General features: G+C 34.2%; 1 protein-coding gene across 2 annotated transcripts in view; it reads left to right on the top strand.

Annotated features, from left to right (window-relative positions):
* The first annotated feature begins 423 nt into the window (after window positions 1–423).
* Window positions 424–20,379, top strand: part of Gmcl1 (germ cell-less 1, spermatogenesis associated) — a 47,138-nt gene continuing 27,182 nt past the window's right edge. For both annotated transcript variants that reach the window (XR_005727254.2, XM_005322110.4), the window contains exons 1-8: window positions 424–939; window positions 7,439–7,562; window positions 9,367–9,463; window positions 10,517–10,614; window positions 12,728–12,840; window positions 13,484–13,549; window positions 14,608–14,692; window positions 16,633–16,723. Coding sequence is in view for 1 of the 2 variants with exons in the window: in XM_005322110.4 (XP_005322167.1) it covers window positions 680–939; window positions 7,439–7,562; window positions 9,367–9,463; window positions 10,517–10,614; window positions 12,728–12,840; window positions 13,484–13,549; window positions 14,608–14,692; window positions 16,633–16,723 (934 nt within the window). In the remaining variant the exon portion in view is untranslated. The remainder of the gene's footprint in view (window positions 940–7,438; window positions 7,563–9,366; window positions 9,464–10,516; window positions 10,615–12,727; window positions 12,841–13,483; window positions 13,550–14,607; window positions 14,693–16,632; window positions 16,724–20,379) is intronic.

Below are 20,379 nucleotides of genomic sequence, written 5' to 3'. Positions count from 1 at the left end.
TGCCACAACCCAGGGCTGAAGAAACTCGGGAGATCCACGTAGTTCCGCCTTTTAAATGCTCTTCTCACAGGAAATCATGCCCCAAACCTGCAGGGTCGGACCCCAGGAAGTGAGCGCTCCTTCGAGAAGCCTGAACAGAAGGTGTTCTTGCTTCTCGTCTAGCACAAGGCCCAGTAATTATCTGCAGCCCAAAGGACTTTGTAGAAAGAATGAATGACTTCTGATGCAAAAGACGTGTGTGAACTATAGCGAACAACGAGAACAGCCCTACAGTGCACGTTAGCAAAAACACCAGGTCAACCGCAGGCGAGGAAGCCCTCCGCGGTACCCGCGCGCCCCGTCCTGCGCAGGCTCCCGCAGCCACGCACTCGCAGTTCCCCGCCCCTTCCGGAGGCTCGTCGCGCGCTTGCGCCGAACGGTCCGCGCTTTGTTTCGATAGGCCGAGGCGGGGGAGGGGGCGAGGTTCTGCGGTCTCGGCGCGCGGCGCGGCTGGACGCGGCGGGCGGGGCCGAGGATGGAGGCGGTAGCGTCCTCTTCAACCGTTGGGGCTGCGCGTGAGAAGGTGGCTGTGTAGGCACCTGGGCTGGGAGGAGGCCGGCAGCGGCCGGGCCATGGCGGGAGACCCTCTCCTCTGGGTGTCCTGAAGCGTGCTCCCTGAAGGACCAGGGAGCGCTATCCCATGGGCTCGCTTAGCAGCCGAGTGCTGCGCCACCCTGGGCGAGCCCGAGCTCCACAGGAGCCCGGTCCCGGAGTCGGGGGCTCTGCCCGGAGGCCGGAGACTGGCGGCGACGCTGCTGGCCACAGCTTCTGTTACTGCCCGGGTAGCCGCAAACGCAAGCGGAGTAGCGGGGCCTTCTGCTACTGTCACCCTGACTCCGAGACAGACGAGGATGAGGATGAAGGCGACGAGCAGCAGAGGCTCCTCAACACTCCTCGAAGGTACGTGGAGGGGCGCTCCCCAGCTGACCCACACCCGCACCTGCACCTGTTGGGCCTGGGGTGGAGCCGGCGTCCAGTGTCCTGGCTGGATGCGGCGTCCCCCCGCCCGTAAAGAGTGGACGTGCCCTTGACCGAGTAAATGAACGAGCCCTGCTACAAGGCAGATCCGGGAGACGCCTGATGTTCTGCCTTGTAAACCACTGACGCTGCCGGGGTGTTGTTTCAGCCTCGGGATGAGACTGAGGAACGCCAGCTAGAGCTTGCCTCTCTTTCAACCCTGGAGAACGACCGACTGGCTGGCCTTCCGTAGTACACCTTCGCCCTCTCTGAGCGGTTACCGCAGAATAAATTGTTTTGCATCCGGTTGCCAAAACAGTATACAGGCGTAAATTTGATGCCCAAGATGGGCACCTTTATTGTCGCTCATTCAGTAAAGGGGAAGTAATTGCGCCCAGTTCTCCTTATGTATAAACGCGAAGTTTATCAAATAGTGTGCCTTTATTCCTAATAGGGAACAAAGTCTTTCAACGTCTGTAGTAGACGAAGTCATTGACCGCGGATCTGTCAAGCTGTGTGCTGCAGAGAGCGTGCTTACCCTTTTCTTGGAAAAGTTGGAAAACAGAATATTTGCTGGTGAACTAGAATGCAATTTATAAGTAGAATATTTCTTCACTTAACAATTTTTAAGGTCTTTGGTGGAATCAATAGATGTATTTTTTAAATGAACCTTAAAAATGATTCAAAAATTTTTGCTACAGAAGTGTTACATATTGTAAAAAAGCGTCACGACGGTAGTGTAACAGATCAATGATAGAGGTAGTACTTAAGTATCATGGGTAAAAGCTGTTTAATAGTTTAATTTATAAAACTTTTCATATGGTTTTATGTTAGTTTATATTTATTTACCAAAAAAATTGACCCCTACTCCCCCCATATTTTTATTGGTTCATCATAATTATGCATAATTGTGGAATTTATTGTTCCATATTTGTACAAGCACAGGATATTTTGGTCAATATTGTTTCCCAGTATTTTCCTTTTCCTCCTCTGCTCCCTCCTTCAGTAACCTTTCTAAAGAGTCACTGTAGCACAGTTTTTATTTTATTTTTTTGTTACTGGGGATTGAACCCAAACACTGAGCCACATCCCCAAACCGTTTTTATTTTTTATTTTGAGAGAGAGTCTGGCTGAGTTGCTTAGGCTGGCTTTCAACTTGTGATCCTCCTACCTCAACCTCCCTAGCTGCTGGAATTACTTGGACATGTGCCATAGCACTCACTGTAGCAGTTTTAAGCACTTAGATTCTAAGTTCATGTCTGTATTCTGTACTTCATATTCTTCATATGTAAAATATAGATATTAAAATAACTTCATAGTTAACATAAATTTGAGAATGAATATGGTGCACAGTGTCTGCCATATACCCACTCAGGATTAAATGGTCCTTTTATTATTACAAAATATTCATTCCTCTTTGTCCACTGGCAATATAGCCACTACAACTTTCTTTATTTTTTTTAAAATTTTTTCTCTTTCCACATTTTTTATTGGTGCATCATAGTTATACATAATGATGGAATTTGTTGTTAAATATTCATACATGAACAACATAACAAAATAATTTGGCCATCATCACTCCCCAGCACTTCTCCCCTTCCCCCATTTCTCCTTACCTCCCACCTCCTGGTCCCTTTTCTCTATTGATCTCCCTTTGATCTTCATGAGATCCTGCCCCCTCTCTACCTTCCACATATGAGAGAAAACATTTGACCCTTGACCTTCTAAGTTTGGCTTATTTGCTTGGTCTAATGGTCTCTAGTTCCATCCATTTTTCTGCAAATGACATGATTTCATGAATAAAACTCTGTTGTGTATATATACCACATTTTTTTTTTATCCATTCATCTGGTGATGGAAACATAGGCTAGTCTCATAGTTTGGCTATTGTGCATTGTGCTGCTATAGACATGGTTATGCATTTATCACTGAAGTATGATGACTTTAATTCTTTAGGATAAATACCAAGGAGTGGTACAGCTGGCTATATAGTGGTTCTGTACCTAGTCTTTGGAGGAACCTCCATACTTACAGTGGTTGTACTAATTTACCAACATCGTTCCATAGTGATTTCCATAGTGGTTATACTAATTTGCCAACAATGTAAAAAATGTTCCTTTTTCTCCACATCCTCTCCAGCATTTATTATTGTTTGTATTCTTGATGACTGCCATTTTGACTAATGTGAGATAAAATGTAGTTTTGATTGCAAATGATGTTGAACATTTTTTCATATATTTGTTGGCCATTTGTATTTCTTCTTTTAAGAAGTGTCTGTTTAATTCATTTGCCCATTTATTAATTGGGTTATTTGACCACTTTCTTTGATAATTGTTATATGTATTTATTTATTTATTTTATCCTTTCACTTTTTACCTGTGTCTTTATATTTAAAGTAGATATCATAGAGACAGCATTTAGTTGAGTCTTGCCTTTTTTTTAATCCAATAGAGCAATCTCTGCCTTTTAGTTATTATTTAGACCACATATTTTTAATATAATTATTGAAATATATGTCAGTGCCCATTTGAAAGAAACCACACCGTAATTTGAACAGGGATAATTTAAATATAAACATTAACAGAAACAGGGAATTAACTGCTAAGGGCAAATATTAAGGTAAAGAGATCTCTTAAAAATATAGGGATAGAAAATACAGGAAATAGTCACTTTTTGTAAGGCTGAGGCAGAATATCCAAGGAAAGAACAAATTTGAAATAGGTCCCTCCGTCCCCAAGCTAAAATTTGCGAAAAAGTGGCAAAAAAGTTTGCTAAATGTGATAGGCTGGGACTGGCGAGTAGAAAACTTTCCATGGGAGTACCCCCAAAATTGCTGGGCCAAAGCTGAAGATTTTTACCATCTAGACCATTACAGAAAAATGTGCCAATTCCTGGACTACATGGGCAGACTATAAGGGAATGTCTTTGAAGTAAGCTTTACTAGAAAATGCTTATCAGAATGTATGTTTTCATGGAAAATAAGAAAATATTGAGACCTACAATTGTATGTGTTAGCATTAATACACTTCTCGAGGTTGTTTATTGTGCTTTCCTGCCTAACAGACTACCTCAGAAGAAATTTTATCTTCTAGGCCTACTTTCTACCTCATACCTTTGGTTAAGTGCTTGTCTTACTTTTTCATTAACAGGACTATTAAAATCCACACTGTTCTCCAACCAGTGCTTTGTCCATAGTTTGTGCCTAAAAATTGAAATCTAGTAAACAGTATTTATTGTTATAACTATGTAAAGATTGCTGCAGAGTCAAGTAGTGTGCTAGGATTATAAATCATACTTGGTGAGTCCAATGTCACAACCTTCTGTTCAAAGGGAGAAATTTTTGAACCTTATAGTTAAGTGGAATCTTAAAGTTGGGCTGTTTTTGTTTGTATCTTATTTGGACAGTGCCTTTTTGGATTGCTTTTTGTTGTCTCAGAGTTTCTGGCTGCCTTTCTGACAAAAGAATAATATCTTCAGATTTTTCTACCTTCTGAAACACAGTTGCATGGAATTCATCTCCTCTAAATCCTAGACTTCCCTCCAGGGTTCCTCCATCCTTCTTTTCCAATCTGAATTTGTCTACTCCTATTCTGGGACTTTTTTCACCCCATTTTAGGATTGGATTAGAGCCACTGTTTTCTGTGGCCTGTATTTTTTTTCCCTTTTTTTCATTCTTTTAGTGATCTAAATCTTCCAAATATTTTCTCATGAAAGAGCACAAAATAGGATAATTTATGCATATCTAAATACAAATTTTATCTCTTTCATTATTCATACTTTGGGTCTGAAACTCTATAATAACTTTATATCTTTGTCATATTACTTCATTGTCTTGTGTCTTACAGCATGGTTGAAACATTTGATCCTGATCTAATTCTCTTTTCTTTTTAGGTGACTTTTCTTTATGACACATTTGGATTTTTTTTCTCTTTTTTTAAATTTATATTTTCTTAGTTGTCAGTGGACTTTATTTATTTATATTTGGTTTTGAGAATCGAACCCAGTGCCTTACACATGCTAGGCAAGTGCTCTACCACTGAGCTACAACCCCAGCCCATCTCTGGTGTTTTTAAATTGAACTAGAATGGACCTAATTATGGGTCTTTTGATGGACTTGATAATTGCTGGAGCCTTACAATCTAGAGATTCATAATAATAGTCTATAAGAACTCTTTCTTGTTCTGAGTACTTCTTTTTCATAGCACCTTATAAGTGCAATAATCTGAGATATCTAAGTATATGAATGAGAGGGTTTTGAAATTTTCTTTTCTTGAATTAGATACTTCTTTTGGTCATTCTCTTTTTATTTTGTTGGGTAATCCTTGGTTGTCCTCTTATGTTTAAGAATGAGTTGCTGCTTTGTATGTGTACATGTGTTTTAATAAGCAAATAGTTGTATTTCCATAAGCCTCTTCTTTGAGTAGGAAGATTGACTGAATTGGAAACATGTGGGTTTTCTTTGTTTTAGAGTAGAGAGTTCCAAACTTTCTAGGTTCACAGTGCCCTTAGTGTCATAGTAATTTTGTATAGTACCCCTTAATGCAGAAGAAATACCTGATGGTTAAGTCCAAACAACTTAATAGTGGTAGATTACGTGTTGTCTAAAAAATGTGTTTTCTTCAAATTTAAAACATGCTATAGTGCCTATCTAGTTTGCTGCGGTGTTCCAGGTATTTTGGCACACAGTTTGGGAATCGTGACTGAGGATGAATGGGTTGGGAGCTGATAGGCTACAGATTCCTCAAATTCCAGAGTAAGGATTGCTTTGTCTGGATCACCAATACTTATATTAAAAGCCTTAGATCTTCTGGTAGATTGTTTTTTTGTAGAAAAACCCTGAAGTCTTTTTGCCTGGGTGTTTGTACTCTGTGTTCATAGAGTAAGGGAGGCCACTAAGGAGGACAAATTTTCATATTTCCTTCCTTCCACCCGCCTCACAGGGTTCTGAAAGACACAAAATCTTAATCTCCATCTGAGCCCTTTATAATATATTTTGTGCTGTGGCTTTCTCTACTTTTTTATTACAGTTTATTCTCTAATTTTCAAATTCCTAATATGTCTTATCAGATGATGAGCCCACTGTCATATTTTTGTTACTGTGAACGTAATATTCCTTTTTATGCATTTGTTCTTTAGTGAGATTTGGGAGGGATGGGAATCAAACATGTACTTGTGGTACTATCAGGAATCAGAAACCACATTGTCTCCTTTACTTCTCACAATAACTGAATGAAGTAGATATTATTCATATTATCTTTTTACAGTGTAACTGAGCTGTAGGAGACCAGGGCCTCAAACCCATGTCTATCTACCACAAAAGTATGTGCTATTTTTGTACTTTTTTTTTTTTTTTTTTAGGGAGGAGTCTTACTGTTTTACCCAGGTTGGCTTTAAACTTTTGAGTTCAAGTTACCCTCCTGCCTCAGCCTCCAGAGTAGCTGAGACTACAGGAATATGCTACATGCCCAACCTACTGTGCTATGTTTAATATGTGTTGGGAAGAGGTATTAAATACACTGGTTCAAGATGCCATCTGAAACAATGACTTCATTTTTAAGAAGAAATTTAAAAAATTTTTAACCACTAAGAAATTTTGAATTAGTCAAAAATTATAAAAATTATAAAGACTGATCAGCTTTTGCCTATGCTTTCCTTATTTACTAGATCATCTTGCTTAATGATTTCTAAACTTTTTAAGTCTTCCTTTAAGTTAAATCTTATGCAGAAATCCAGTGTGTTTATAGAGGTAGTGGCTGGTGTTGCTCTGGGTGAAGTTAGGTGTCTAGAGTTCACTGTTTCCCTCTCCTTGGTAAACCCTAAAATGCTTCTTTCATGAGCACAACTTCGAAAACCTTTGATTTAAGGTTTCAGACCATTTGTCCAAACAAATGGGAGTTAGTTTAAAACCAGTCATAACTAGTCCAGTTTGGTATCCAATAAGGTTAGATGTAAATTATTTTACTAATTACTTGGGTAGGGAATTTTCACTCTTGTTCTTCATTTTTTAGGTGCACAGCAAATTGTTGCAGTTATATTGAAATTCTCTATAACTATGCTGATTCCTAAATAAGGAAAAAAGCAAAAACCACCATGCTGACTTATCTTCTTAATTTATTAAATACGTAATTAAAATTAATTCAAAGATTTAAAAAATATATAAAAGGTGCGTAGAGAAAGGTCTCCTTCCCATGCTGCTGCCTCTATCCACTGTTGGTCCTCCCTGTGAATGGAGTGCCCCAGAGGTGGCTACTAGGTATTATCTTCTGTACTCTTCTAGAAAATTTGAATATATAATATTCTGTCCCCTTTTTTTTTTACACAATGGACAAATAAACTCTCATTGAAATTGAACAAAAGGAGTATTTTAAAATGTCTTCAAAATCAATAAAACATTCAGGTTTTTATATATATATATATATAACTTTTACATGTCTTTCAACAGGAAAAAATTAAAGAGCACATCCAAATATATTTATCAAACATTATTTTTGAATGGTGAAAACAGTGACATTAAGATTTGTGCTCTCGGAGAAGAGTGGAGCTTACACAAAATATATTTATGTCAAGTAAGTATTTTATTTTTCTGTTGGTTACCAGTTTCTTTACTTAAAGAAACTCAAACTTTTGTTCTTCCTCGTTGCATTTCACAGTAATCTTTTGCATGGACAGTAATAAAATCTTTTCATCTGATAATAAGTATTTTACTAGAAAGGGGTTGGGTTTATGGCTCAGTGGTAGAACACTCATTTTGCACATGTACAAGGCCCTGAGTTAGATCCTCAGCACCACATATAAATAAATAAATAAACAAACAAATAAATAAATAAAAGGTATTGTGTACGACTACAAAAAAAAATTTTTTTAAGTAAGTATTTTACTAGAAAGATGGTAAACATTGTCAGTGGAAACTTAGTTTGGCCTAAATAAGAGACTTGAAACTCACTATCATGCTAGCCCAGCAATAGTCATTACTTCAACAAGGTGGTTATTTCAGTGCCCTCTGTTGATAAAGAGGGAAAAGTCAGGAGAAAATGGTTTATTAAAGTTAATATTGCTAAATTTATTTTATTTGTGATTGTTCATTTGCATAAATTCATCTGAAATGTTGCTTTGAAGTTCAAGTTGAATGTGACTGAAAGGCTCTTGACATTTAACCCTTTATTCTGTCTTGGGAAACCTAGTTTAGTTAAAAACAAAATGAGCCAGGTGCAATGGCACATGCTTGTATTCCCAGCAGCTTGGGAGGCTGAGACAGGAGGCGAGTCAAAGCCAGACTCAGCAACTAAGAGGCACTAAGCAACTCAGTGAGACCCTGTCTCTAAATAAAATACAAAATAGGACTGGGGATGTGGCTCAGTGGTCAAGTGCCCCTGAATTCAATCCCCAATCTCCAGTTACCCCACCACTACCACCACCACCAAAAAAAAAAAAACCAAGATGAACAAAAAGTATGTATAAACTATGTCATTTAGAATTTAGCTGATGTACCTATTTTATGTTTGTGCTGATAATTTTCCTGTCTGCTATTGTTAAAGATTCAGAACTTTCAAAATAGAATAAAATAGGGGCTGGAGTTGTAGCTCAGTGGTAGAATGCTTGCCTTTCACGTGTGAGGCACTGGGTTTGATCCTTAGCACCACATAAAAATAAATAAATCTGACGGTGGTTTAAAAATATCCAGAAAAAAGAAAATTCCATCTGCACTAAGACACATACAGACTTTTCTTATCATTATCCCCTAAAAAAAAAAAAAAAGTGTAAACTAATTACATAGCATGTACATTGCATTAGGAGTAATCTTCAAATGATTTAAAAGTAAAGGAGAAGATATGCATAGATTACATAGAAATATAAGAAACTTGAGCAGCTTCAGATTTTCTGCAAGGGATCTTGGAACCATTCAAAGGGATAACTGTAATAAAGAGTAAAATTTTTAAAATAAATTAGTTCATATTTGATCTATTCTGAAGTACTGTAATTCTGAGGGATACTATTTGTAAGATAAGTAAAGACTTCCTAGATTTCAGGTTCATTCTGGATTTTTCTGATTAAATAAAATCAGAATTTTTCCTGGTTTCTTTGGGGGAACATACTTATGTATTAACTTGGAACTGATCTAAACCCTTTATCACCATGAAGGCACAGTAAGGATTCAACAGTGGACTATTCAGATAGTAATATAAAATTTGATTTAGTTTGTGTTAAAATTGTATTAAACTGACATAATTTGATATACCTAATAATGGCCTTATCTTTATTTCTTTTCTTCTATGGTCATATTTGACAATTCTTTTTCTCTGGAAATTGGAAAATAAGTTAGGAGACAAAGTACTGGATAATCATTGACTTTTTTTTTTTTTTTTTTTTAAGTCAGGCTACTTTTCTAGTATGTTCAGTGGTTCTTGGAAAGAATCCAGCATGAATATTATTGAACTGGAGATTCCTGACCAGAATATTGATATAGAAGGTACTTCCTCCATAATTACTATTATGCAAAAATCATAAAACATTTCTTTCATAAAATTTATTATTTTGATAGAAAATAATTATTTCCTTCTAACCTTGTCAGCTAGGAAAAAGCTCCATTTAACATTGGAAGCTAATAATTTTATATTAATTTACTCTAATACTATATCAGTCTTGTTCTTCCTGTCCTAGATCTGTTTAGTCTTGTGGACTTTGTCAAATTTGTTTACTTGCCTTTGTAAATATGTCTGCCTGGGATATGAAATGTAGGGGGAAGGAAGGAAATGTATGACCACTTATAAAAAATTAATGTGTGAAGATTGTTTTTCTGGAAACAGGAAGGGTATGAATCATGTAATTTGTGTTATTTTAGAGTGTAGGGATACTTAATTGAGGAATTCAAGGTCTAAAGAGATAGGGACTTGTTTTGGATCTGAGAACAGTTTAGTGATCCTGCAGTCACACTATTTCTTTCCTTATTCCTATTCCAGTGCTCCTTCTGCTCCCCTCATTGATAGTCCAAATGGGGGATACCCAGTGCTCGCCACAAAGGCAAAAAAGAAACTTGAGAATGTTTACAAAACAAACCACGTAGAACACTGATGAGAGTAGCAGTGGAGAGAAGGATGGCCAGGCCTAGATAGCTGTGAGTGTGGTGTGGATAGGACCAGGAGCTATGTACCATACTCTCCAGTGGTGAATCACTGAACAAGGCAGAATTAAGATTATCAGTGAGAACTTGCACTTAATGATTGCTCTACTCAGGAATATCATAAAAATTCGAAAGACATCTTTATTCTAGTCAAAAACATCAAGATTAGACTTTAAAAAATGCAGCCAAATTTCATAAAATAAAAAAAATTTACAACATTATTATATTAAAATCATCAATGAGTAACCATTACTACGATTTTAATTATGATACTTCTTTTATCCTTTTATGTGCATATGAGATTTAAATAAATATCACCGTGAAGACAGTCATTACTTTTGCAATAATCTTATAGATTTAATTATTGTTATTTAATTCTACGTGTGCACTTTCTACTTTCAGCACTGCAGGTTGCATTTGGATCACTGTATCGAGATGATGTCTTAATAAAGCCCAGTCGAGTTATTGCTATTTTGGCAGCAGCTTGTATGCTGCAGTTGGTAAGTATGCACATTATTTTTTTAAAAAAATCGGTGTTTTCTTTGTTTCAACATATCTTTCCAAAAATAAAGTTAAGCCTTTATAATTTTAAAATGAAAATTAAATGTATAAATGTATTATTTGTTATAAATCATTTAAAATGCTTAACCAAAAGCAATTTATTATAACTGGGGTGGGGATTTATGTCTGTGTAAAACGAATACAAACTATTTCCATGTCACTCTCTTTGTATGAATGTAATATGGAAAATATTTACTTGTCTAAGTCCATTTACCTATTTCTATTAATGACTTATTTACACTATTAAACATATGTTTTCTGATTACTAATTAATTTAGTTCATGAGTTCAAAAAACATGTATGTTACTATGTAAACTTTTTCTTAGTTGTTAAATAATTATGTGTAAATCACATTTATATGTTTTAATCTTAGAATGACAGATTTATTCATTTAACAAAAGTGTGTTGACCAATATGTCAAATTAGGCATAGAGATCCAAGGGTAAATTAAAATATAGTCCCTAAATACATACAATTTGTGTGTGTCAATTTTTGAAACAACAATGTAGTCCTACCTTCACGAAGCTCACAGTATAGTATATGTATGTGTGTGTAGAAAGGGAAAGGGTTGATATATAAACCCAAAGGTAAAATAAGAGCTGTCCAAAATTAAAGGTATAAAAATCTTGTAGGATTTAGTAGATCCATAAAGAAAGAATTAGTCATTTTATAACCCAATAGTGTCATAGGAGGATGTTTCCAAATTGAGTCATACATTGTATGAAGAAAGAGGGAGGAAGAGCATTTCAGACATAGGGAACAGAGTAAGCTAAGACCCGAGATGTGAAGTGATGGAGGACTAGAGAATCTAAGAGGAGCATGGCTCTAGCAAAACTATAACAGGGCTTGTAGAAAGAGAGGCAGAAGACAGATTATGAAGTTCCCTGTATATATTCCTATGAATTTATATGTAAGTACTTTTGGAAGATTTTAATCAGAAGAAAGACAAAGTTATGCTTTAGAAAGAATATTTCAGGATCGATGTGTGAAGAATGTATTGAAGAGAAAATGAAAAATGAGTACATTAGAGACAAAAGCCTATGGGGCAGGAGTCCAAGTGAAGTCCAAGTTAAAGTAGTTGCAATAAACATGGAGTGGAAAGATGGATAGCCAAAAGATTAAATAAGGATAATCCACTGGGTAAGGTGACAGATGAAGTGTTAAGAGAAAGGGGAGGAGTCTGGAATGATTGTCAGGTAAGTTTAAAAACCATTTTGTATCAATGTGTTAATTTTTTTACAAAATGCTTCCTTTTATTTGGCATTTATAACAACTTGCTAAATATCCTTGGTAAAAATTTGATTTTTAAAAATATTTTGATCCTTTCAATACTTATTTCCAATGAAGTGTACTTTATTTTCTAACTTAAGTTGTTTTGGTTTTGTTCTACATTGACTTTTTCTGCCTTATTTTTGTAATTTACTAATTCTAACTTAATAATATACTTGCATGATGAATGTATTTCAGAAATTTGAATGAAAAGCATCATTATTCTTTCTATATATTAAAGTTTTTTCATTTGAAACCATATAAACATTTCAGATTAAAATTTTAATGTAAGTTGTTTATACTATACTTGTTTTATGGGAATGTTTTAGATATTGATAGGTGTTTTAAACTTTAATAGGAACTCTCTGATAATTCATATTATTTACTTGTCTAACCTGTTACATGGTTAACTGGTTGATTATGTAGAGAGTTCTTAATTTTAAAAGAACAGGCAAGACACACTAAGTGCTGCCAAAGAAATTTGCAAAGGTCCCACAGAGGGGGAAAAATAGAAAACAAAGAGAATAATAATATTTATATTTATTTACCTTATTGCTCTGCCCCAATTTCCATTTTTAAGTTCCAAGTATTAAGTTGAATACTTGGGGAATTTTTTTTTTGTATTTTTATTGGACTTAAAAAAAATTTAGATTTGCTGCACTTAATGAGTTTTCTTTCTTTCTTCCTTTTTTTTAAAAAAACTTTTTAATATGTAAAAGCACATATCAGAACTAATTTTTCCCACATGAAATGGGCCTTTCCAGTGCTTATTTATATTTACAGGATGGTTTAATACAGCAGTGTGGTGAGACAATGAAGGAAACAATTAATGTGAAAACTGTATGTGGCTATTACACATCAGCAGGGATCTATGGATTAGATTCTGTAAAGAAAAAGTGAGTTTACTTTCCTTGTTTTTCTTCCCATTCCACTTCTGGGAATTTGGTTGCTTTGATTTCTTAAGAGAATGTATGTAGAGTTGTAAGAAAATAAAAGAATTAAGAAAAGAAAAAAGACGAGGGGGATAGAATCTTATTATTTTAAAAGTGCCTTTTTCTTTTGAACTAATTAGTAAATTCCTCAAGAGTGTTGTCTTTTTAAGTGACCATGAGTGTGTTATACGAGCTTATAAAAACTATGGTCACTCTACATTTTCTATTAAAATTATTTAAGGAGTAGGTTTAATAGATATTTTATCAGTGCAACTCTTGACAATTTTTTTTTATAACTCTTGAGAATTGCAGAACTCGTTTTGAGATCTTAAAGATATGTGCAAGCCCCATCATAAACTATTTAACACAAACCTGAAATGGTATTTTTTCTTAAGTAGAAATGTTTTTCTTAAGTAGAAATGCTATAATATCAAGGAAATATTTCCTTAATAACCACTGACAAAAGCAATACTAAATTTCATATTGTTAAACTAAAAATTTTGAGCATGTCCTAGCAAGATTAATATTCTGTTTTTATCTTAATTGTAAGACCTACTTGGTTAATTATAAATATATATAATGTAATAATTAAGTATTTTAATTTCAGGTGCCTTGAGTGGCTTCTAAACAATTTGATGACTCACCAGAATGTTGAGCTTTTTAAAGAACTCAGGTATTTGAATTTTAAATAACTTTGTAATTAATATCCTAGAATAATGTTTTTCATTTGTTAAAGTATGTAAGTTATTTTTGTAGAACACAAAACATATTTTTACATCCATGAACTGAAAAATGCTACACAAATTTCTTTTCTTTATAAAATGATGATACTATGTCTATTTTGTTTAACCAATTTTAACAGAAAAATATGTTGCTACTATAAGACTATAGAGAAGTTTCAGTGTTACTTCTGTCAGGCTCTGGAAGAATTAAAAGTTTCTTATATTTCTTAAACTGTATTTGAGAAATTATATTTGAGGAAAATAATTTTAAAATTTTTGCTAAGCCTAATTAAATTAAATTCACAATTAGTTTGCTTTTGAAATTGTTTGTTTATTATCCCCCCTTCTCTTCCCTTTCCTTCCTTCAAAAAATACTTTCTGAATGTCCATTATATATTAAAGGTATTCTTTTAAGAGCTATGAGGGATGAAGAAGTGATTATGTCCTTGTTTCTACTGTCAGGGAGCTTTTTTGTAATAGTGAGGCTAAGATATATGATGGGGCTGAGAAATTCAGGGTGGAAATGAACTTTTAAAGGATTTAGGATACAAATGTCAGGAATATGTGATATTCTGGAGGAAATGGTATAAAACCAAAGATAGCATTGTTTAGCTTCCTGAGATACCAATTTTGTTGGTTTGGGGGTGGTCGGGGGGACAGGTGAAAAAAAATTTTTTAAATACATTGTGGAATAAGGGAAGTTCAAATATCTTTTTAATTTTCATTTTAAAACATAGTTTATAATTTTGTTGTTGTTGTTTAATGGCTAGATTTTTTTTCCCTGTCAGTGTGAAAAAAAGATAATTTACTTTGTGAATTATTAGTATTACTGTATTTTTATTACTAGTATTATTGTATTCAGATAGATTATTAACCAAGATAGGTCTTGGGCAAAAGACTGTTATCGTTTTTAATTCCATTTTTGTTTGATAAAAACAGTTTTTCATTCCACCAGCATCCTTCAGTCTGTGTGAAGATTAAGCTCACGCTTCTGTTTCATCTTTTTCAGTATAAACATTATGAAACAGCTTATTGGTTCATCTAACTTATTTGTGATGCAAGTGGAGATGGACGTCTATACAGCTCTTAAAAAGGTATTCACATAATATGGTGTACACAAGGATATCCCCTCAGCCTTGCTCATTATAGTGAATACCTGGCAACAGCTGGTATCCAGTGATAAAGGCATGGTTTTGAATGCATGAAAAAGAACAGAAGCTACAAATGTTCCTTGACTTGTGATGGGGTTACATCCTGATAAACAAACTTAACATAAGTTGAAAATATCATTGTCAAAAATGCATTTAATACAACTAACTCAATGAACATCATAGCTTAGACTCATCTACTTAAACATGCTCACATTGCATACAGTTATACAAAAATCATCTAACACAAATCCTATCATAAAATAATAAGTGTTGAATAATTCACATAATTTATTAAATACTGCACTGAAAATGAAAAAGTCATGGTTTTATGGGTACACTTTGTACCATCATTAAGTTGAAGAATCTTAAATCAACCATTGTAAGTTGGAACTATTTGCTAAAATGTTAAGTATATTTAGGGATTTCATGAGTGATAACTTTATTTTTTGTTCTTTTCTATCTTAGGAGTACTTTTTGTTTTTTCCCAGAATTTTTTCAACCATAAACATGTTTTTGTTATATCTTTACATAATCAGAAATGTTTCATGTAAAAGATGTTATCTTAGAATTTAAATATTTTATATGGTTTTCAGGAATGTTTTCAAAGTTGAGCTTTAGTAGAATTCAACATTTTATGATGAAATTTTCACAAATAATTTTTCTAGTAAAAGGTGAAATTATTCTTCTAGAGGCCTACCTGTAATTCATCTTTTTGAAAGGTTTCAACATGTTTTAATCTAATTTTCATAGTTCTGAAGAAATAAATCAGCTGTTATTCTTTTACTACAGTAGTGAGACTCAGAATTCTTTTAATGACTAAGTGGCAAAGGCCAGGTATTATGAGTTCTGCCTCACTGCTCCCTTCCAATTACATAATTTTGCCTTTAGCCTTTTGTCCCTGACTTGGAGCACTGTCTAACATGTAACATAGTTGTGAAATTTGGGATTGAGACGCCTTCTGGGTTATATGATTAGGATTGTTTATCTCTATGGCAGAGGTGGGATTCCATTACTGTTTTTCTTAAGGAAGTTTAGTGTGTGGGTTATTCATAAAGTTATAGAAGGTTCATTTCTATCTCTAAACTAAGATAGTATTAATTATTTCATACCATTACTATTACTGCTTTTATGCTAGTAATGATAAATGCTAACACTTACATGGTATCATCTCCATTAGGCCCCATTCTATTAATTCTTTTAATATCCTATAAGGTAGACACATTATCATGCTCATTTTGCAGTTGAAGAAATTAAGGCCCAGAAAAAAAATAGGCAATTTGTTGAGCTATTAAGTAGCATATCTAGGATATAAAAGTCCATACTCTTAACTACTCTGGATACTGTTTCAACAGCAATAAGATAATCCTTAATTTTATTTATTTATTTATGAATGGGATGGGCTCTCACTATGTTGTGTAAAATGGTTTCAAACTTCTGGGCTGAAGCAATCTTCCTGCCTTTGCTTCCCAAGTAGCTAGGACTACAGGCATGTGTCAATGTACCTGACTTTGATTCTTTAGCCTTACATAGTATTTAGTGAAATTGACTTGTTAATTAATGAATAAGTTAGCATAAAGTTGATGATATGCATAAAATAAGATTTATTTAACACATTAATCTAAGTTGTATCCATGACCATAAATTTTAGGGATTAGCTTACTTCTTGACACAAGCACTTTTGGCTTTTATCATTGGACTATGATTAATGCCATGATGAATTTAAAGCTGGTAAAGATGTCATATAATAGTTATACTTTTTGTTTGTTGCTTATAAAAGAGTAAATTTAAAATTTTAAGGTGTTGTGTTTAAAGGTGGGAGCAGTTTGAAAATATAATCACAAAATGATGAAATCAAATGTTTTTTTCTTTTTTTTTAAACTCAGTGGATGTTCCTTCAACTTGTGCCTTCTTGGAATGGATCCTTAAAACAGCTTTTGACAGAAACAGATGTCTGGTTTTCTAAGCGGAGAAAAGGTATGCCTAAAATTTAAAGAACTTATCTTTATTTTAATGGGATTTATTAAAACTGGGCCCTGACTTGTTTATAGACTTAATTTAGATCTGGAGAGGACCTTAGCAATTATCTAATTTAGTCTCTTAGTTACAATGAGAAAATTGAAGTTAGATTAATAAAAATACCTTACCTATGGTTATCCCTAAAACTGTTCTTTCTCGCATTGACTCACCAACAGATCGTGGTTATCGAATTCATTCTTTAGTTTAATCACATTGAATTTTTCTATAACCGATTATCCTATCTATTGGCAACAATTCTAAAAATGAGAGGCTATGGACAGGCTTCTGTGTGTGTAAATTCCGAATTGGCTAGGTACATGTGTGCTATCTGCATTTTTGGAGAGGGGGGAGCTTCTGTATCTTTTATCAGATTTTCTTAGGGAAATTATTCCAAAATTGATTCAGATCAACTGCTAACAAGGTCTAAAATGGGTAGAAGGAAGTATATAATGTATTTATTTTTTAGTTTGCTAAAAAAAATCTAGGAAAAAACTTCTAATGGCCCCCAGGTACAAAAAAAGTAGATAAATAATAATCTTTTGTTCTTCATTTTCTTAGCATACTATCATTTTTGGTCATGTATGGCCATCTTTTTGAGGTATTTTTAATAATATATTGAACCTCCATGAACTAATTTTAATTTTCTCCCTGTAGAGTGTACTTCAGTGTCCTTTTGTTTTTCTCCTATTAAGTCCCTCTTACTTTCCCCAACCACTACATTGAATTTTGTGTTTATTTTTCTTTTGCTTTAAACAAAATTTTGCCACTTTATGCATATATCTCTTGAGCTATTAAGTGGCAGCAGATCTAGGAAATAAAAGTGCAAATCTTTACATAAATGAATATATGTCTTAACATAGTGGTGTGCTAATGAGCTGACTCACTGAAAAACCAGTCCCTGATTTGTAGCAAAGTTTTCCATGGCCAAAATTCTCTTCACATGGCTGATTTCTAGCTACCAAAATAACATCACTGAATGCAGAGTTGTAAAGAGAGGCACACAGCTCCTGTGAACTAACATGAGCCAGCTGCAGCGTACCACTGGACAATATATCATTTTGTTTTAGTTGTTATGAAACTACTTCATATTGTGTCTTAATTTTCATTTCCTTGTTAACTAAAGAGATTAAATGGCTTGTATATGTTATATTAGTCATGTTTTTCCTTTTCTATGAAATTATGAAATGTATGAGTCTTTTTCCTTTTTTTTGACATAATACATTCATTTTGTTTATTTAGTTTTTTTATGTGGTGCTGGGGATGAAACCCAGTGGCCTCATGCATGTTAAGCAAGTGCTCTACCACTGAGCCAGAACCCCAAGCCATGATTTGTAGGTAATCTGTATGTATTTTTTTTTAATATTTTTCAGTTCCAGGTGTACACAATATCTTTATTTTACATTTATATGGTGCTGAGGATCGAACCCAAGGCCCTACACATTCTAGGCAAACACTCTACCACTGAGCCACAATCCCATCCCCTTCTTTATGTGTTATTGATAACCAATCATTTGTCATAAATTCATTTTACATTTATCTTCCAACTTGTAGATTATCCTTCTGCTTTCTTAAAGATGTCTTTTGATGAATAGAAGTTTGTTTTTTGGAAGGGAGGTACCATTTAACCTAGGGATAATTTACTACTGAGCTATATCCCCCGCCTTTTTTTTTTAATTCAAAGTATAGTTACTTTAATAGGTTTACCTTATTTCTATTCTGAATTGACTAATTGCCTTTGGATTTTTAAAAATTTATTCTAATTTGTTATATATGACAATAAAATGTAATTTCAATTCATATTACACAAATATAGAACAATTTTTCATGTCTCTGGTTGTACACAAAGTAGAGTTACACCTTTCATGTTTTCATACATGTACTTAGCGTATGAGGTATGTCTCATTCCATCGTCCTTCTTACCCCCATGCCTCCCTCCCCTTTGCCCTATCTGAAGTTCTTATATTCCTCTCACACTGCCCCCCAATCCCCATTATGAATCAGCCTCCTTATATCAGAGAAAAAATTCAGCATTTGGTTTTTTGGGATTGACTTACTTCAGTTCATTATATTCTCCAGCTCCATCCATTTACCTGCAAATGCCATGATTTTATTCTCTTAATTTTTAATTTTTTATTATTAATTTTTTAAAAATTTTTAATTATTAGGTCAGATCTGAGTTGCTTAGGAACTTGCTAAATTGCTCAGGCTGACCTTGAACTTGCGATCCTTCTTTCTCAGGCTCCCAAACTGCTGGGATTACAGATGTGCTCCACTGCACCTGGCAAATGTTTCTTTTGTTTTGTTTTTTTTTTTTTTTTGGTGTACTGGGGATTGCTTGGCACTTGCTAGGCAAGCACTCTACCATTGAACTACATCCCTAGCCCTGAATAGAAGTTCTTTATTTTAAAGTGTGGTGTTCTTTTGTCTTATTTAAATAAATTTTATGTAGTGAAATTTCCTAGCTCAAAGCAAGAAAAATTATTCAAGCTACTGAACTAAAAAATGTATGAAAGACATATCAATAAATTCTAATGATTTACTTGAAGAACAAAATATTAAGTTTATATATTAAATTATATTTCAGTGTTACCTTGTGGCAATTAAGGGAGGATTAGAAAAATTATAGAGGAGGAAAGTATAGGAAAAAATTTAAATAAAACACAGAATCTGGAGGTGGAGAAGTTAGAAGGACAAAAGGACTTCATAGAAACAGTAGTTAATGGATAAATGTTGCTATAACTTCATGCTCATTTGTGCTCCTGATTAATCAAACACAACAACCCATCAATAAGAGAAACTAATCTCCAGCCCACCTGGCAGAAATCAGAATAGGAAACTATGGTCCATTTCTGTTTTTCCCACCCCAGAATCTTCATTCCAGTCACAATGTGTAACAGTATACAATATAGAATTTTCAGAGAGATATTTATTGCATAAAGGAAAATATGTGTCTAATGCCATTGTTTTTCTGTGAGGTCTTTGTAAAAGTCATTTCAAACAGTTTTCAAAATTAGAAAACATACTTAGGAAATAGAGAAAAATCACTTGTCCTTTTGCCCATTATAGATTGATATATCTCTTTTAAGTTTTATTTGACTTTCCACTATGTGGATCAAGATGAAAAGAAACAACAGAAATTTCGGAAAATTTGTATACAGTTACACCTCAGTATTGCTATTGAATTTGAATGATACAATTAATATAGTGACATGTTGGCCAGCAAGAAATTTTTATTTCTTGTTTATTTTTTGTTTCCATGAATTAATTTTGGGGGTTTAGAGTTTATAGTGTAACAGGGGGTAAAGGCTTGAGAAAGTACTTAATGTTTGATTAACTCTCCAGAATTATTTCCCAAGGACTGAACACTCCAGTGAAACTCGAGCCCAGAAGCTTCAATTGAGGGTTTTTCATAAGATACTCCAGACACAGAACACCTTTTGGGAGTATTCTAATATGTCTCAGCAAAAATAAGACACTGTCATTACAGATTTGCAACTCATGGGTAGTATTAATTTATTACTAAAATAAGCAAATAAGCCTATAACCTTGAAGGAAAGGCTCCATGGAATAATTACCAGTTTTTTATGAGACAGATTAGATTTTTATAACTTGCT

The sequence above is a fragment of the Ictidomys tridecemlineatus genome, chromosome 12 (genome assembly GCF_052094955.1).
Source record: "Ictidomys tridecemlineatus isolate mIctTri1 chromosome 12, mIctTri1.hap1, whole genome shotgun sequence".
NCBI lineage: Eukaryota > Metazoa > Chordata > Mammalia > Rodentia > Sciuridae > Ictidomys > Ictidomys tridecemlineatus.
This window is presented reverse-complemented; position numbering and strand designations above follow the sequence as displayed.